General features: G+C 37.8%; 2 protein-coding genes across 2 annotated transcripts; both read right to left on the bottom strand.

Annotated features, from left to right (window-relative positions):
• Positions 1-873: 873 nt before the first annotated feature.
• On the bottom strand, positions 874-10,845 carry LOC144665816 (protransforming growth factor alpha-like). Its single transcript, XM_078527114.1, has 4 exons — positions 10,744-10,845; positions 4,269-4,434; positions 1,351-1,425; positions 874-1,112 (listed from the first exon to the last, which is right to left on the bottom strand). The coding sequence occupies exons 2-4, from the start codon at positions 4,324-4,326 to the stop codon at positions 979-981; spliced, it is 267 nt and encodes an 88-aa protein (XP_078383240.1). The 5' UTR covers positions 4,327-4,434; positions 10,744-10,845; the 3' UTR covers positions 874-978.
• A 3,870-nt stretch (positions 10,846-14,715) lies between these two features.
• LOC144664932 (uncharacterized) lies at positions 14,716-17,839 on the bottom strand. The gene is made up of 6 exons (XM_078526131.1): positions 17,808-17,839; positions 17,088-17,176; positions 16,052-16,152; positions 15,768-15,943; positions 15,374-15,547; positions 14,716-15,171 (listed from the first exon to the last, which is right to left on the bottom strand). Exons 1-6 carry the CDS (start codon positions 17,837-17,839, stop codon positions 15,054-15,056), a joined length of 690 nt encoding a protein of 229 aa, XP_078382257.1. The 3' UTR covers positions 14,716-15,053.
• Positions 17,840-18,492: the final 653 nt, after the last annotated feature.

Below are 18,492 nucleotides of genomic sequence, written 5' to 3'. Positions count from 1 at the left end.
TATGACGCCGGGTCCGGGAATCGAACCCGGGCCACCACTCAATTGTTTCCAGTACGGTCACCGTATATAGCAAAAGCATTAACTATAAATCATTTTTAATTGCAGCTTTAAACGATCTTATTGATGTCACCAATGACACTATTGCGGCAATTGGAAATATTGGAAATATTCATCGCCAGTATTAAAATATCCCCCCCTCCGACCCGAATGCATGTTTGCGCGATGGAACTTGGTTCAATTTCGCTCGCCTGTTCCAGGAGTTCCGTTAGTTGGGGAGCAGCTCGTAGAACTGGATTGGCGCGAAAAACAGTGAGTGCAAAAAGAAGGCCATAAGGATAACTCACAAAATGGTTTAAGGGATATGTGATAAGTGATAAAAGTTTAAATAATTATAGGTGTAACAAATTAATTTTATTTAAAAGGTATCAAACTAATAGAGAAAAGAGTTTTTGTTAGTTTAGGGATAAGGAATAACGCTTACCACCCCACCCCCACCCCAATCAAAGCCTAAATAGCCGACGCATAACTTGCAAATCACTAGACTTCCACGTATATACGACTTAATGATGTCCTCTGGCAAACTTGCTTTAAACAGCAAAATAAAAAGGTAGATCACATATTTTCTACGATTCAGCCCACCAAGCGCACCAACAAGAATTGAAATAGAAATGTTCGGTGGATACGGCGAATTGGAGGCTGGGGAAAACTAACCAAAAGTAAATGAAGGGATGGAGAAGAAGAGGGAGAGAGAGAGAGAGGTGGGGAGGGGGGGGGATAAAAGTACAAACAATAATGTAAACCTGTTCTGTTCCATTGTGTTAATCAAAAAATAAACACATGACCGGGCCCTCTCTGTGACACTCTGCACTTTATTGATTTCTCTTACAGTTTTATATTATCTTGCTTATATTGTGTGTATAGGTAGTACACACTAAATTGTTCCTCTTAGGAGTGTTTATCGAGTGTTTATCGGCCATATTAAGTGGGCTTAAATATCTGACAGCGTTTGCCTATATAATTACGTTTGCACATGCAATGATTGCCCTCCTGTCCTTCCATTCGATAACAAGTTCCATGGAAACAATAATGTTTCCTTGCACGTGGTTTGCATGCTGATGAGAGAAGATAAAACAGTTCACTGAGAAAGTGGCAAAATAGAACGGAAGTTTTCCGAACTCTAAAGAAGAACTAGTTTTATTATTTGTTGAATAGCATGCACGGTATTACTAGGCAGATAATGATTATCAACATCACCATGGTCTGCATGGTGGTTTAGGGTTGCATCTGTAACTATTAATAATACAACTAAACAATAGAGAGACCACCGATAGGCGGCATTTGGTAACTTACGAAGTGTGTTTGTGGGAAGAGGGAACGGAGTAGGCGGAGCACTCTTGGGCGCACTTGATCCCTCCTGCGACTCACCTAAATAACAAAAAACGATGTAAAATACAAATATATAACTTGTGACTGGTCTTGACTGTTTCAGAATTACAAAATGAAACTAAGCTTAGCTACGGGCTGCGTGTACAATTAAGTACAATTAAGTTGTACACCAAAAAGGTTATTTATGTAGCTGCATTCACCAAATGCAAAAAAAGTATGTTGGCTCTACTTCAACAGCATTTAAAGTTCGTTTTTTTTTTTTTGCTTGTTGACAAGCAAAAATAAGGAGAATAGCAGTTATGTGGGGTAATCTGGAACCGGAAGCTAGCCGGAAGGAACCACATTCTTGTTAACTCTAAAGGGACTGTTTTAATTTCTCAAGGGAATACTTTCCGCTGTGGGTAATCAAAGCGCGTGACTTGTAAAGTGTCACTCTATAGTTGTGCTTCAGCACTTCAGTTCTTGTAGAAAAAAACGTGACTTGTCAAATTTACAAACGTTCTATAACAATTAAAAACGTGAGTAGCCCAAATCTTACGTCACATAACCAATTAAGAATGTAAGGGGTTCAGCGCTCGAAGGCAGCGAAGTTTAAAACGATTAAGAACGGAATTTGTACTGGTACAAGTCTTTAGGCGCTAATATTAATTTAACCTAAAACGATTAACAACGCAAATTTGTACTGGTACAAGTCTTTCACACACTAAAACGTTGCTAATAGTTAACTAAAGGGAACTCATTTCGTGACAATTGATTATTTCTGCTGAGTTGCACAATTTAGAATTGCAACATCATTAAATGTGTTAAGTGATATTTACAAGTGTTTTTGTAGCCTGTTGTGAAATAACTTCCGGTGGAAGCAGTAAACGCTTAACGGTTTTGCTTCTGTTCAGAAGTTAATGCATCGCCATTAGAAAAATAAACAGCAACTGTTTTACTGGAAATGTAGTCGTTAGAAATGGCATGTGTAGCCGTAAGGTAAAGAATAACGCGAGGAGAAGCGGCTTTTGGTAATATCCATCGAAAATTTACTTCTCAATGTGTGGTTAGGATTGCGTGACGAGACAAAAGGTAACTCTGTCCTGCGTAACCTTTATCGAGAACCCTGCATTAAGCCGAGTAGAAATCTTTCTAACTCGAAGGGAAACAACTATTTCGATTAAAGGCAAACGTCAAAGTTTACCATTTTTTAACCAAGCCAAAGTATATGAGTCGCAAAGCACCCAGCCGTCGCGACTGACAAATACAGCATTTCCTTCTCGAAAATAAAAAAAAAATGCTTGAACTGAAAGACGTTTGAATTCTTCCATGATATGTTCGAACAACAATGCCCAGGATAAACCTTCTACTCATACTAACTTCATGCAAAAAAAGTCGATATCTCGAAGAGAACTTTGATTAAAATCACAAATCGTCTATGCTTAACAAAATGGGTCATGTGAGCTAGCAGTTCATGTTAATTCTACTGAGCACCACAATACCTCAATTCGATAACGAGTGACAGCCTGGGCCGAGAGTGGCGGCGCGAGAGATTATTTGGGAGGAAACAAGACGCTTAATGCAATGGTGATTTCAGGGTTAAATACCGAACTAGATGTTCTTTTCCTCGCAGCTTTGTTGTTGCCGATAACCAATTAACCTGAATTTACAATAGCAGCCGCTTTTCCAACGATTTTAGGCTTAACAAAACAAGGATTCGCAGAACAAAAGTTCGAGTTTTAAGTTTCGAGTTTTAAAAGTTTTCGGCTTTTATTTCTCGTGTATAAACTAAAATAATATTACTCTATAAAAAGGGGAAAATGCTTATTGCCCTGCTGTGCTTAACTGTTTATCAACGGACTGCGAAAAATATAAGAAGTAAGCGCAGGTCGAGTTCACATCGCCAAAATGGGAATGAGCATTCAAAATCCAAATTTGCTCTGCAAGCTGCGGCTTTCTTAAGCTTTTAGCAATCTGTTGCAATGATAAACAATTGGCCTAAGGCAATTATATTCCGCACATCCTTGACTGGTATTATTTGTCCAAGTGTCCGGTCTGTGCGGTATTTCGTACTCGAGTTATCCGCCAAAATGTTCCACACAAATTTAGAGAGCACAGTAACGTAGCCTGACGAGGAAGAACCCAACTCAACTCAGTAAAGGGATGTCAAATACAAATTCTTAAAGGGTCGCGTTGATTGACAGCTCCATCAATAAAAGGTAAAGTCTGTGTCCGAGCCAAGTGGCCCATACAGCCGGAGTTTATCCCGGTTTCGGTAGCATTAAGCGACTGGGAGTATTGCTACTCCCCCCTGGATGGGATACCAGTCCATCGCAGGTATTACGCCCCAGCAGTAGATTCGGTGGTACCCATTTATACACCTGGGTGGAGAGAGGCACTCTGGAAGAAAAGTGTCTTGCCCAAGGACACAACGCAGAGCCCCGGCCAGGACTCGAAACCGGGCCGTTCGACTCGGAGTCAAGCGCGCTAACCATAAGGCCACCTCCATCAATAACCAAATGTTAAATGGTATCATCGATTAAATTCAGAATTAATTAAGGACTATTAAAAATTAACTGTGGAGATCTGATACTAGTCTTTCCTAAATAAATACACAGTTGAATCCCGATTTCTCGGACCTCTAAGGGAAAGCAAAAATTGCTTCAAGAAATCGAGGGTAAAATTAGAGAGAAGTACTTTCCAAGGGAAACGAAAATTGCTTCAAGAAATCGAGGGTAAAATTAGAGAGAAGTACTTTCCAAGGGAAACGAAAATTGCTTCAAGAAATCGAGGGTTCAAGAAATCGGGATTCTAAAACATGAGAAGATAAAAAAAGAAAATTTAAAGAAGACCAATTATTTTAAAGTGGATTCTAATGGCACAGTGGATGAAGTTAAACTTACCCTCAATGCCAAGCATCCACACGACAAGGGATATGTAGAGGACTACAAGAATCTTCATTGCTTCTTTTTCTTCTTCGAAACCCTTTTAACTGCTAACTTGAACTGCTGGGATAAGCCGATGAGGTTTGTGTCTCCAGTGATATATTTTGAAGCTTTCAATGTATCACTAGATAAATTTAAAAATATCGACTGAGTTGGCATTTACTTGCAAAGGCATTACACTTACTTCTATTTCTTTGTCATTAATATGGCGATTTTTTTCAGATTTTTTATTATTATTTAAAACTATTTACAAAAATCATACACTATTACACTATTTATAGACAGCATATTAATTAAAAGAAGGAAAATATAACAATAAGATAAGAGCCAAAATAAAATGTGCTCAGTAACCAAGGAAGTATATCTCGAGTGAACTATGGCAAGGGTTAGGCTTAATTTTGGAGGGGGTGATCTATTTAAAAGGTATTCAAGCTTTTGCTTATAAACATGCATAAGGTGAAGTATCTGTACGAAATGTTTCAGTTTTGGTTTAAAGCTGATTTCCAGTCCGTACTGCGCAGACTCGGAGTTTGTTTTCGTTTTTGTTTTGAATTCGTTGAAACGTTACACTTCGGTGACAGCATAAATAAGGTTTTTTAGTCCGCCATTACGGTTCCTTTCGTTCAAGAATTTCCGATGAGCTGAAACGTCGGTTTGAAATAGCGTCAAGGTTCTTCTACTCGTTATTATTTGTTCTGCAAGGATATATGGCGTTAATAATGAAGAAAAAGGTAAGTTTGTCACGGAATTTTTAGTTTTGCTTATAAAAATTCCTTCGTGTGAGGCTCAAATAAACATTGCAGCCGAGATTGCGCAGTACGGACTGGAATTCATCTTTAAATGCCATTGCTGCTCGATCATGTGACATACCACACCCAATTATTGATTAAAATTTCAATCCAAATTTACGAGAACTTGCAGATGCGATTTTTGACTAATTTCTAATCGGAGATTTACAAATGTATTTCTTTTGTTTTAAATCACAACGTCTTACCTTTGGAGAGGGACTGGGACTAGGCAAAAATAGGAGACAATGACTAAATTATAAACATTTTTGAGAATCCCCGTTTAGCAGGACGTTTAGCCAGGTGAGGTACAGGTTTTAAGAGAAAAAACGAGACTTAACTTGAACGTTTACATCCCGTAACTTAAATGCTCATAATTTTTACAATTAAGGGCGTGGTAAGTAACGTGACTACTAAAAGTTAAGCCAATCATTAAAAAGTTTCCTTTCCAATAGAAACAAACAAAAAGAAGCAACGTTTTTTTAGAAGAACAAATCAAGAAGAAATAACCTAAACGTCGCATGGAAACAAGAACCATGCTTTAATTCAGGTGAGTAGGCTATCGTGTTGGTCACTGAAACGTAAGAAACAAACAAACAAGACAGGGATAAACGTTTATGACGAAATCCACTAGGAAGTCGAGTAATATTTATTAAAGTTGGACAACAATCAAGTACCAGGATAATTTAAATCCTATTGCATTATTTCCTACCCTTAATAAAAGGTAAAGATGTAAGTAATTATCCGTGATAACACCAACAACAATTTCTTATCAGAGTCTGAGAAAATGAATTTCAAAGTTCGCAAGCTATAGGCAAAATCACACGTGTAGCCATTTTGTAAATTCGTCTTTAAGCGATTCAGTGGAACTTCGAAATTTGTCTTCGATGTTTGGTGTTGTTAGAAAAGATTTCTTTTGATAAGATATTTGAAGCAGTAACAAAAAAGTTTGCAATAAGGTGGAAATAATTTTGGTACAACAATTTCTTATCAGAGTTTGAGAAAATGATATTCAAAGTTTACAAGCTATGGGCAAAAGCTAACATCTTTTAAGCGATTCATGGGAATTCAGTGGAACTTCGAAATTTGTTTTCGATGTTTGGTGTTGTTAGAAAAGATAAGATATTTGAAGCAGTAACAAAAAAAATTGCAATCAGGTGTAAATAGTTTTGGTACATAATTTTGTCCAATAACTACTCCAAGTCCTGGCGGATTTCCTCTTATTCGTTTGTCTCAGATAGAACTGTTTGAGATGTTGATCGCGACGCTTTGACTGTAATACTGCCAGTCTTCATCAGGCGATGAAGGCGATTGTTTGAGCGTCGCTATTTATGCATAAATGCAGGATGCACGATGAACAATATTCACATTGTTTCGCTGAACAAAAGTTAATTTTATTGCAATTTATTAATTCGTTGATCGATATTTGATTAGTAATAAACTGTGTGATTGACAGTCCATTGCGTAACCGCTAAAAGGTTGTCCTTTCATAAAGACGCGCTAGAGAGCAGTCAGATTTTTTACCTTGCTAACCTGAAGTGTTATCCTGTGCTGACCCGATAAAACTTGCTGACCTGTTACTAGTATTGAAGTATTTGATTGGATAGCGTCACAGAAGTGAGTAATATGTTTTTAACCGGTTGGATCTTGAGTATTCTTATTTTGAATTGAAATGTATCGCTCGCTATTATATTTTCCAAGAATTATGTATTGTTTTTACATCGAATAAAACATTATAAAGGATTATACGATTCCGTATCCAGTCGATTACTCGAGGGCCATTTTACTTCACGATCCACACATTTTTAATGACAACAAACAAGACATATCTATTACAAGAAACAGTGGAAAATAGTACAAAGTGAAAATCAAAAGTATACAAACAATAAAGGTGTTAAAGGTTGAATAATTCGTAGGTAAGATATATGCAGAATACAAACAAATTATGCAGAAGAGTAGGATTGGGTATTTAAAAGGTCCAGTTTATATTGCTTGTAAAAGGTAGTGTAAAGCAGTTATTTTTAAATCTGTTATAACTGTTTCCCAAAGTTGATGAAAAAAAGATGATATAGAGGTCCCATAGTTATCATTTGCACTTAGCCTATGAAAATTCAACAGCCAATCAATTGCCTCGATATTAACCCTATGCAGACCGGTGGGGGGGGGGGGGGTTTCAGGCCCGCGCTGACTTTGAACGCTTGTAACTTTTTCAAGATTCAACCAAACCCTGCAAAACTTTGTGAGTTTATCTAAAATTTATGTGGGAATAACTTGATAGGATTGGATATCTGGGACTTGACGTCACCATGGCAACGGCATTTTGATAGGCATGTTTTCCCAAATTTGTAATTTTCGTGTTAAATGCAATTGATTTTTACCTTTTTACGGGTTTTAAGCACAGTTGTATCGATTTTGTGTACTTTTCAGTAATTTTGGGTGGTTTTCTGGCATTTTGAAAAAAATTGGAAATCCAAGATGGCGGATCCAAGATGGCGGCTGTTTTGACATATCATGTAATTTTCATCTGATGAGACGTCATCATCCCACGTTACATATGCCAAAAAAAAATGTTTGGACATCCTATGTATCCCATAAGTTTAATTCATTGTGATTGCTTAAATATTCTGGAAGTTACATAGCCCGGTCTGAATAGGGTTAATTCAGCGTGACAAACCACACTCCGAGCTAATATTTTATGAGCTCGTTCTAAAAAATCCCTCAATAATAATTTAGATTAATTAGAGACTCGACACTTCACGTGATGAAAAGGTTCAAGTGTTTTATTCTTTTGACGTATAAAATAAACCAATCATTTGCCTTGTTTTATAACTCTTCTACAGTTTCATCGCGCTGCCAATAAGTAAGGCGAAAAAAAGTCCTTTAAAGTGGTATAGAAAAAAATCAATATTTCGTCATCACTGTCCCCTTGAGTCCTTGTTCCGGCTAGGCCAAATTAGTGGTCGATGAACCTTTAGGGCTTGTTTACATGATTCCGGAATCATTTTCATTTCGCAACGAAACTCGTTCCGGAATGAAGTTCGTTCTGCATTCACATGACAAAGTCGACAGGCTCAACCTATGGCGTTTTCTTGTGCGCGGTTTTCGTACGAGATCAAAAACAAAGATGGCGCAAGTTTCGCCCAAACATGTTGTTGTGTCCTTTAATAGCCCTATCGCCAACTTTATTGAGCAATTTGACCAAAGGACTGCTTCTTTGGGCTAAACACGAAATACTATTACGTTTTTTGCTCTGAGATCAAACTGTGGCCTCCAGAAAGAATCCCTTTAAGGGCATTTCCAGAAGAAATGAAGTAGTTTTCTGGGCGCCTCACGGCCGAAAGAGCACATAAAGTCATCGTTAAAATTCCTATTTTAAAGGAAAAATCGTTTGTTGATTTTTTTTTCTGTGCAGAAACTTGCATTAAACTCTTTTTATATGACAATTGTACCCCGCCACATTGTATGTGAAAGCGAGTTGAGTTGCTTTAATTTTCTTACACCCTTGTTTTTTAGCTAAGAAGTAACACGCTTTTCGGTTAAAGTGATTTGACCGTCTTGCCATCGATTTTTACTAGTAGTTCTCCGATATGGAGTGTTTTGGAACAGGAGCTACCTTTTCAAAACATGCCCCAAAAACAAACGATCACAAAGCATATCGGTTGAAGCTTTTTTAACGCTTTTTTCACTGGCGACTCCCGACGTACACTAGCCAGCGTTTAACGACTGGTACCTGTGATTTGCATTCATTATATCAAGAATACTTTCAAGCAATCAAGTGTTGAATTCCAAGGACCTCTCTTGAAACAACCTATCCACTAGCGTGCACAAATTATTCCACATGCCAACATCGCCTGAATAGTGCACTACATGATTAGTGCACTAGCCTCCTTGCATACTCTTTAGCAGTTAGCTATGGGAAAGTTACCCCAGATTGCGCAACGCCTATCGCAGCAAGACTCCTAGCTAATCCAGACAGATATACAAAAACAACTCCCTGCCTTTCCAATCCTCAGTAAATCGATTTCCTCAACATTAAATAATATTCGAAACGCCTTGAAACAACATTGTTGCTTACAACAATCAAGAGAAAACTAAATGTACTTGTCTACAATGCTTTGGTAAAACCATGCAAGTTATTATACACCTGTGCGCGTTTACTTTATCTATATCCAACGAAGATAGAGCATCAGCAGCTCCAAAAAGGTTAGGTACTTGATTCAGTGCAGTGGATATTACTTCCAGGCCACATGATCCATAATTGCATCGAGATTTGTTAAAGCAATATAGCTAGCAAAATTACGAGGCCATTTTTCACCTCAAAAGACTTCTGGATAGTTTGGCTAGTTTTGTCCTAAAAAATACTACTTGAAGAAGCTATCAGTGGAGGTTTCATTTTGTGAAAGCGTTATTTCCTAGAGTTTTATCAGACTGGAAAACTTTCAGTATTGACGGTCGGGTAAGACCAAACAAAAAGTTTGATTTCGTGGCAGAATTAAGTGGAAAATCGTGTTCTGTCATTTTTCGCACATAAGCAGCTGTTGGACAGAAAAGATCTTTACTAGAATTCCTTATCTGAAAAATAAATAAATAAATAAATAAATAAATAAATAAATAGAAAATGATAACATCGGTTTTTTTGACCCAACTCGCAAATTGACCAAATTTTAATCTCGAAAATCTTTATAATATAAACTTCTCCCGTTCTCAAGCCATTGTGCTAGTGCTCAAGTTTAAGTTACCCCTGCGTTAATTTTTGACTCAGAACAAAAAAGATTTTTAGCCGTCGTCAGAAAAGGGAATTTCCTTTTTTCCTGTTCTTCTCTTGAATTCAGGAAAATTTGTTCTTCAAGGAAATATTATAAAATAACTGAGACACTACGGGCGCTCTGATTGGTCAAATTGGTCAAAAAACTTGTACCGGTAAACTCCCGCTCCCCGAGATTTCCGCACCGCTACGCTCGACCACGCATAAGGACGAAGAGTCACGTTAGTTTTATGTCTTATTTTGGTTTATGTGAGGGTTGATACTGAGAATGGATTACATAAATAAATTTTCCCGCCCACCACAGTTGGAGCGAAGGAACTAGTGAAAAACGAAAACGCAAAGACAGATTCCGGCAGATTCCTAAGCTTAACCGATACGTTTAGGTTTAGTCTCACGAACGTTGTTTCCATCTCGGATTTTTCGCCTAGTGTTGAAATAAACTTGTTCCTGTTTTCTCAAGAAGTGTTTTTTTTTGTGTACGTCGCGTTAATTTCCTTCATTTTGAAATGTTGCCCTCTCTTTCGCGTTAATTTCTTTTATTGAGAAGTGATATTTCCTTCGATTCGCGTTAATTTAAGTCGCGTTAATTTCAAATATACTAATTTACACAAGCGTTATTTTCCTATAATAAGGTAAAATGAGTTCATCTACCTTCTCACCATATGGCTTTAATTTATTTAATTTATTTTTTCTTACTTCAACCTATTTCGAGTAACCGTCTTGGCGTTCGTTTAAGAACATGAGTAGCAGAACGTGTTAAATATAAACTACTATAACCAAGGACTTTTAAATTAAGCCCTCTACCTTCAATCTCTATTTCAATTTATGGATATCTCAAGTTAAGGAAATTTCGTAAAGATAATGTAAAGTAAAGTCTACAAACCTTTTGAGTTCGCTTCAAATTCGCCGGATGTTTCAGATATCTAGTGTTCAAACTGTGCGTAAATTATGTTTTCCTTGCAAGGAATATAGTGTTCATTTGCTATTCTTACCTCAGGTAATGTGAACACGTGGCACAATTCGTGTGAGCGACGGAAAGGCTGTTCCAAGGCAGGGGCGGATCCAGGAAATTAAAATGTGCTTGGCTGTTTACTATTTTATTTTAACTCCAGGTTTGTTTTATGTTAATTTAGTTAAAGTTATCCATAGTTTTCACACCTTTTTCATTGTCATTGTCGTTATATTTTATTGTAAAGTGCTTATTTATATTTATTTGGTGGATCTACGGGGTGGCTAGCCACCTAATTGACTCCCTGCAAAGGCGGTAAAGCCTGGTTCTCATATGATCGTCCCGATCGTCTCTGTCGCTTCTGTCGCTTCTGTCGCTTCAAAAAGTTTGCTTTCTCCAATCACCTCAGACTTTGCACACGACAGAAGCGACAGAGACGATCGGGGCGATCATATGAGAACCAGCCTTAAGAAATGCAAACTACTGGTACCAGTTGTTAACTTATTTTTACTAATTAACTTCGCAAACATTTAGGAGCTGTATTTCGCGCTTATAAATGGTTGCAAATTAAGGAAAAAAGTGTATAGATATGTATTTAAAGTCGCGATTTTGTCACTGTTTCAAGACCTTTCAATCTCAATTGCACGGAAGTGTGCATATTTAATAAGCGAAACAAAGGGTGTTACGGTTGCTATTGTTTCGCTCGCTAAAGGCTGGTTCTCATATGATCGCCCCTATCGTCTCTATCGCTTCTGTCGTTTGCAAAGTCTGAGGTGATTGGAGCAAGCAAACTTTTTGAATCGACAGAAGCGACATTAACGATCGGGACGATCATATGAGAACCAGGCTTTAAGCTTTTATGATCAAGAGCAGTGTGCTATTTGACACGCTAACGTGCGATATGACACGCGTGCGATATGAGACGCGTGCGATATGACACCCCTGTGCATGAGTTAAGACACGCTTTCCAAAATAAAAGCTAACCAAAAGAAGAGTTGTAGCATTTATTCAAGAGCCAACCAGGAGCCCAGGTCGACCGTGAGTCACGGCAAAAATATTTTTTGGTGCGAAAAAATAAAAATAATACATTAATTTATATTGTATTTTCTCCTTTAATATAATTTATATCTTTTCTTCTATAACATTCGATATTTATCGATATTAGTTTTATTCAATGAGTTTCTTGAAAATATTTCGATGCATGATGCAAATAATGTCGAGCGATTTCAATTTCAAACGTGAAGATAATATCTCCCGCTTTGATTTATAGAATATACTGTCGGCTCGTTCGTGCGAGCGAACTCTCTCGCTGGAGGACAAAAACAGAGAGTTTTGCTCTTTTCATTTGTAAACCCTCATCTTACTTCAACATTTTCTTTATTCCAAGGGAAAACTTTTTATTCACAGGGCCTCAAATCAAAAGCTCCATGCGTTTTGGGTGAAATTTTTGCGCACTCTTTGGTGGAGAGCCATTGTCTAGCCGCTCTATGGGATAAATTTTGAGCAAGCAATATTTCCAGTGATAGAACATGGCAATATATAGAACATAGGTACCCCTGTTTTGCGAATTATTTGTCGAATTACGCTGAATGACGTCGCCTCTATTGCCGTTTTTGGTTGTTTAAATGATGCTTTGCACAACATAACTCCGTCAGAAAAGCTGTACTTGTTTAAATAAAATTGAGACAAAGCCAAAGAATCGAAAGCGACACGGAAACATTAAAATTCGTTGCTTTCCTCTGGAGTTAACCTTGAATCGCGCGGAATTGATTGGAAGTTATATTGGAAACAAACCGGACTCTAAAAACGCGTAGAGGTAAGGGAACTTTTATTAAGCAACAAATTGAAAGCAGAACACATTTTCTTCCTTTTAAACCAAAAATAGCAGCGAATTCGGAAAACCTACTGAGGAAAGTTCGCATAAATATTTCGATTGCAATTGAAACCATCCGACCATACTTAAATACGTAAATATTTAATTTCACCTACAAACAGTACGTTTGTCGTCTTTGCCAGCCTTTCAGAATCTTTCGGTAGTCTCAGAAATGTGAATTAAGTGGTATCTTCGTTTATTCATAAAAAAGTCACCAAAGAAAAGAACAAACTAAACCTTTACTTGATGTACGATGTTGCAATTGCGCACTTCGTGACTACTGAGCGCGGCGACGAGACTTATAAATTGCTATTATAAATGAACATTTTCTATGCTATCTTCTAGATAAACCAGAAGATGGTTTTCCTTTGTCCTTTAGGAAACTAATGTTTTATGAGATTTAAAAAAGCAGCTGAACCCAGCCCCTACCTGTGTGGTAAGCCTATGGCTTTAATTAATTTTTTTTCTTACTTCAACCTTTCTCGAGTAACCGTCTTGGCGTTCGTTAAAGAACACGAGTAGCAGAACGCGTTAAATATAAACTACTTTAACCAAGGACTTTTAAATTAAGCCCTCTACCTTCAATCTCTATTTCAATTTATGGATATCTCAAGTTAAGGAAATTTCGTAAAGATAGTGTAAAGTAAAGTCTACAAACCTTTTGAGTTCGCTTCAAATTCGCCGGATGTTTCAGATATCTAGTGTTCAAACTGTGCGTAAGTTATGTTTTCCTTGCAAGGAATATAGTGTTCATTTGTTATTCTTACCTCAGGTAATGTGAACACGTGGCACAATTCGTGTAAGCGACGGATAGGCTGTTCCAAGGCAGGGGCTGACCCAGGAGATTTCAAATGTGGGTGGCTGTTTACTATTTTATTTTAACTCCAGGTTTGTTTTATATTAATTTAGTTAAAGTTATCTATAGTTTTTACACCTTTTTCATTGACATTGTCGTTATTTTATATTGTAAAGTACTTATTTATATTTCTTTGGTGGATCTACGGGGTGGCTAACCACCTAATTGACTCCCTGCAAGGGCGGTAAGAAATGCAAACTACTGGTACCAGTTGTTAACTTATTTTTACTAATTAACTTCGCGAACATTTGGGAGCTGTATTTCGCGCTTATTAATTGTTGCAAATTAAGGAAAAAAGTGTATAGAAATATATTTAAAGTCGCGATTTTGTCACTGTTTCAAGACCTTTCAAGCTCAATCGCACGGAAATGTGCATATTTAATAAGCGAAACCAAGGGTGACACGGTTGCTATTGTTTCGCACTCTAAAGCTTTTATGAGCAAGAGCAGTGTGCGATATGTACGGCGGCTTTCTTGGTTTGCTAGTGTCAGTCACTGCGTAAAATAATACGAATACTGGCCCGTATTTAGGTCTTCTACAGTCAGTATACGAAGTCGTGTACGGGTGATATAAGGACGTGACATGATGTATAAGGTACCGTGTAAGGATCAGTATACGTCAGGCTATGCCAAAAAAATAGAAGGATCTTATACACTTGTAGCAGGATTCCTTATACGTCAGTAAACATGTCAGTAAACATCGTGTATACTGAGGGAAGCATGGAGTGTACGGATGTGGCGTAGAAGGTGAGGATACGGATTCTTACACTGTCACCGGGATTCCTCATACGACAGTAAACATGTCAGTATACATTGCGTATACTGATGGAAGCATGGAGTGTACTGATGTGGTGTAGAAGGTGGATATACGGATTCTTACACTGTCACTGCTATTTCGTAAAAGTCAGTAAACATGTCAGTATACATCGTGTATACTGATGGAAGCATGGAGTGTACGGATGTGGCAAAGAAGGTGGGTATACGGATTCTTAAACTCTTGCTGGGATTTCTTATCCGTCATTACACAAGTCCGTCTGTATTATGTATACTGAAGAAAGCATGTATTTTACTGATGGGGCGTAGAAGGAGGATAAATAGATTTTATACAGTTGATATAGGCCTTCTGGTTCGTCATTACACGTCCATGGAGGAATTTAACTATCACTCATTACATCTAAGATGGAATCATAAAAGAGCGAAACGTCAATGCTTCAATTGCAAATGGCTGTTTATTGACATCACTTGCGTGCCTTTTTCCGTTTGGGCACGATACATTTTTCAGGAAAAGGCGAAAGAAATCTTATGTTAAATAACAGTCAAAAAATTGAAATTCATGAAAATGTGAAAACTAATTTTACAACAACCATTTTATACAATCTCACTTTTTTCAGTGATCTTTTTAAAAACATACATAAAGGAAAACGCGAAAGTAATCTTATGTTCCATAACAGTCAAAAAATTGAAATTCATGAAAATGTGAAAACTAATTTTACAACAATCATTTTATACAATCTCCTTAATCCTGATCATTAAAGTCTATTTCGTTATCTGAAGAGTTGTTGCTATCACTATCATATGTCGTTTCAGTCTGTTCTCCTTGAGCTTCTTCTGAACACTCTTCATTCTCGGGCTCCCTGTAGATTATAAAAGCTTATTTAGAAAACAATGTAACAAATAGTGAAATAAACAGTGTCTCAGTCTGTATGCTGAGTTGCGCAGTTCTTTTGTGCTTTTGTTTTACATTTGTACGGGTGTAATAACTCAATGCAACAGCAACCAACAAGAGAATAAGATGGGTTACTAGCTGTGTTACAAAAAGAAGACCTTTATCTTTACCTTTCAGTTTGTTCCAGTTCTCTGCGTCGAATAATTTCTTTCCATTCGTCAGATAGTGCCCATTTTGGGGTACCCGTCGGTGGCTCTCTCTCTACCGGTTCCCCGGTACGGGTCTTCGTTCTCTTCCATCTTTTGTTGGCACCCTCCTCTTCTCTGCCACTGCGCTTGTCGAGTCTACGAAAATGTGTAAATGTATTGTCACAAAGATTATACAACAAGTTCAACTGCAAAAATTTCAAAGCTCTGTCATTACTTTATACTGTAGATGGATCCCTGGTTTGAATAACACATATTTTTATTTCAAACTTTATCTGTAAGCACTGATGTCTTGCAATAAGTTAGACAAGCAAACAAACAAACAAAGGACTCAAGGCGCCTTTGGCCTGCTTCTTACTTGAATAAGAATAACTCTAAAGTCCTGCTTCTGTATAATGGGGGCCTTGACACCCATCCACCTTCTCCCTCAGTAACCGAGTCATCTTCGTCGCTTGACATGTGCTCCTTACTGAGCGCTGAAAAGGCACGTTCTTCTCTCTCGTCTTTTACGTGACACCTTCTCCTTTCATATTTCTATAAGAAGAAAGTACTTTTTAGTAAATTGAAATCTTCTTCCGGTTTTTTATCACATCGATGATTTCTATTGTTTGATAAAAGGCATGTATGTACTTGTAAACTTACACGTTCTTTTCGAAGATTTTTCTTGTTTTTTATTTTGATTTCGTCAGTTATTTTCCCAAGAGCAGTCCTCCGTATGTGCTCGTGGTACTTTTTGGCAGTTCCTGTTCAAAAAAAGGAAGACTCGTTGTTATTTCAAATTCGCATACAAAGTTATCAAACTTCACGATCACCAATTCAAATGTTCTGATCAAAAGAAAGCCTTGTGCTGTATGCAGTTAGCAGGGATGTAGCTAAGAAATCACTAAGCAGGATAATCAACAAGCCCAGCTGTAAAAGTTAACCTAAGTCTTAGTTTTTTTTATGCGATATTTCAGATGGATTTTAGTTCTCTTTCAGCTGTTGAAGTAGCTGGCAGCCAGCCCTCAGCGACATCCCTGACTGTTAGGGGTGTTAGGGGTCAACAGAGTCTAAAGGATCAGGCTAGAAAGATTCCTTTTCCTTTCGATTTCCCACCTGCTTTCTGACATTTTGATTTCCACTCAATTAAATTATAAGGTTCTTATGCTTCAGATTCTGCTGCTGCATACTTAGCAAAGAAATAGCCCCTAAAAATCAAGATTACAATTGTACCCTAACATTTACATGCACGCAGTTCTATTTTCATGAGTCACATTAATCCAGCTTATATGCCCTTTGTGTAACATTGTCACATGACTTGTCAGCGTTAGAAATAGGTGGCAAAACAAAATGGTTGCCAGAAATGACAAACGTCTTACTGTGAGGAAATTGTTTACACCGATGGTAAAGGTTAACTTCATCTCTCAGCATATAAGTGGAATAATTAATAAGTCAAATGTTTTGTTCCTTTAAATATCCATACCTCCACTACAGAAGAGCTTTTCCCTTCGACTCCCTTCCCAACCCTCTGGAAATTCCAATTAAGTTTCATACATTTCCTTGAACGTTTTTTTTAACTTCTAGACTCCCCCCCCCCCAATGAATTGCCAATTCTTTCTGTAGGGGGAGTATGGTCATCTCCTGGAACCACATGATATAATCATGACTAATAGTACATGTACAACAGTGGTTAACTTACGTTGCACAGCAGTTTTGGTAAATCCACCATGGCGACAAAGTTCATCAACAATCTGCTGTGTTACCTTTGTGTTGTGAGGGCTGGTGACCCTGACAAAGAAAAAATATATTGTAAATATTTCTCTTAAGTGTGTGTCAGGGCACACTTTTTCGGTCTCAACCAATACAAGCAGAAAATTGAAACAGGATCTGAGTTTAAATGAAGTGGCGCGGTATTCTGCAATCGCTCCCAGATTTGTATAGTTTTTATATCGAAAAACTTAACTGCGTAAAATATCTTTAAGTGACGTCAGATCACGCCACGCACACGCGCGGGCTACATGTATAAATGAGTAAGTTTGGTCTTCATGAATGAAAGTGAATTTCATCTTAAACGAAAAATACCAAAATTGCAGTCAGGAGTTGACATTAATGCTCTTTATAAATTCTGACGCTGACTTATTTGAGTGTAAACAACGCTCATAATCTACTCAAGACGTTTCGACCGAGAATCTTCGGTCTTCTTCGGTTGTTAACATGGCAGAAAACACAACGGCTTATTTTAACGGTTTCACATTTGTACGCGCGCGCGAGTGACTAATACAAGTACACGCGAACGCTGCGCGAGACTATTGTAAGTGACTTAGATACATCAGGGATGTCTATGTGTTCATTTCCCGCATTCTGGTCCCTCTGCGAATCCCACGCTTCTAGGAAAAGCCTCTTGTGGTAATCGCCTGACTTGTCCATCACAGCTGCATAATTGAAATCCATATCATGGCCAAACGTTTTCGCGTGTTGCGCGATCTTAGAGTTTTTGTCGCAAACACGTACTGCTCTTTGATGTTCTTTAATTCGAGTAGCTAACGCTCTGTCCGTTTCTCCATAGTAGGTAAAACTGCAGTCAAGGAAGTTAACTCTGTAAACAACACATCTAGACTGGAATGTTGTGAGTTTGTCCTTCGGTCTGGGGAAGCGTGTGCGTAACGTGTTAAGTGGTTTAAAGCCAGCGTCAGAATTTATAAAGAATTTCATCTTGTTTTGCTAGAATCAAGTCCGCATTTGTCTTAGGAATTCGGGATTGGACTTCTACCCAGGTGATCTGTCGAAAGAAAATTTACCAGGCTTTTGAATTTTTGTCTAACTGAGAAGAACGGTGCTAACGAACCGGCAGCGGATTCAGCGAAATGTCGACGTTCAGCGAACGAGCGCTAACAGGATCTTCAGAAAGAAAAATCATCTTGCTGGCTTATTGCGATAGACACACACTCAACGAGAGAATAAAAAAGGAAGTTAAAATTGTTATTCTATAAATCCTTGTTTATCTTCTTTTTTATGATCATTGTTGTTTTTACGTGTCGGGAATCTTTTACGTCCGCCGGTAAAGTTTCGGCTTTAGTTACTTTTAGTGCTGCCGCGCTATATAG

The sequence above is a fragment of the Oculina patagonica genome, chromosome 9 (assembly GCF_052425735.1).
Source record: "Oculina patagonica isolate OP01 chromosome 9, crgOcupat, whole genome shotgun sequence".
Taxonomy (NCBI): domain Eukaryota; kingdom Metazoa; phylum Cnidaria; class Anthozoa; order Scleractinia; family Oculinidae; genus Oculina; species Oculina patagonica.
The sequence above is the reverse complement of the archived record's forward strand: the minus strand, read 5'-3'. Positions and strand labels throughout refer to the sequence as shown.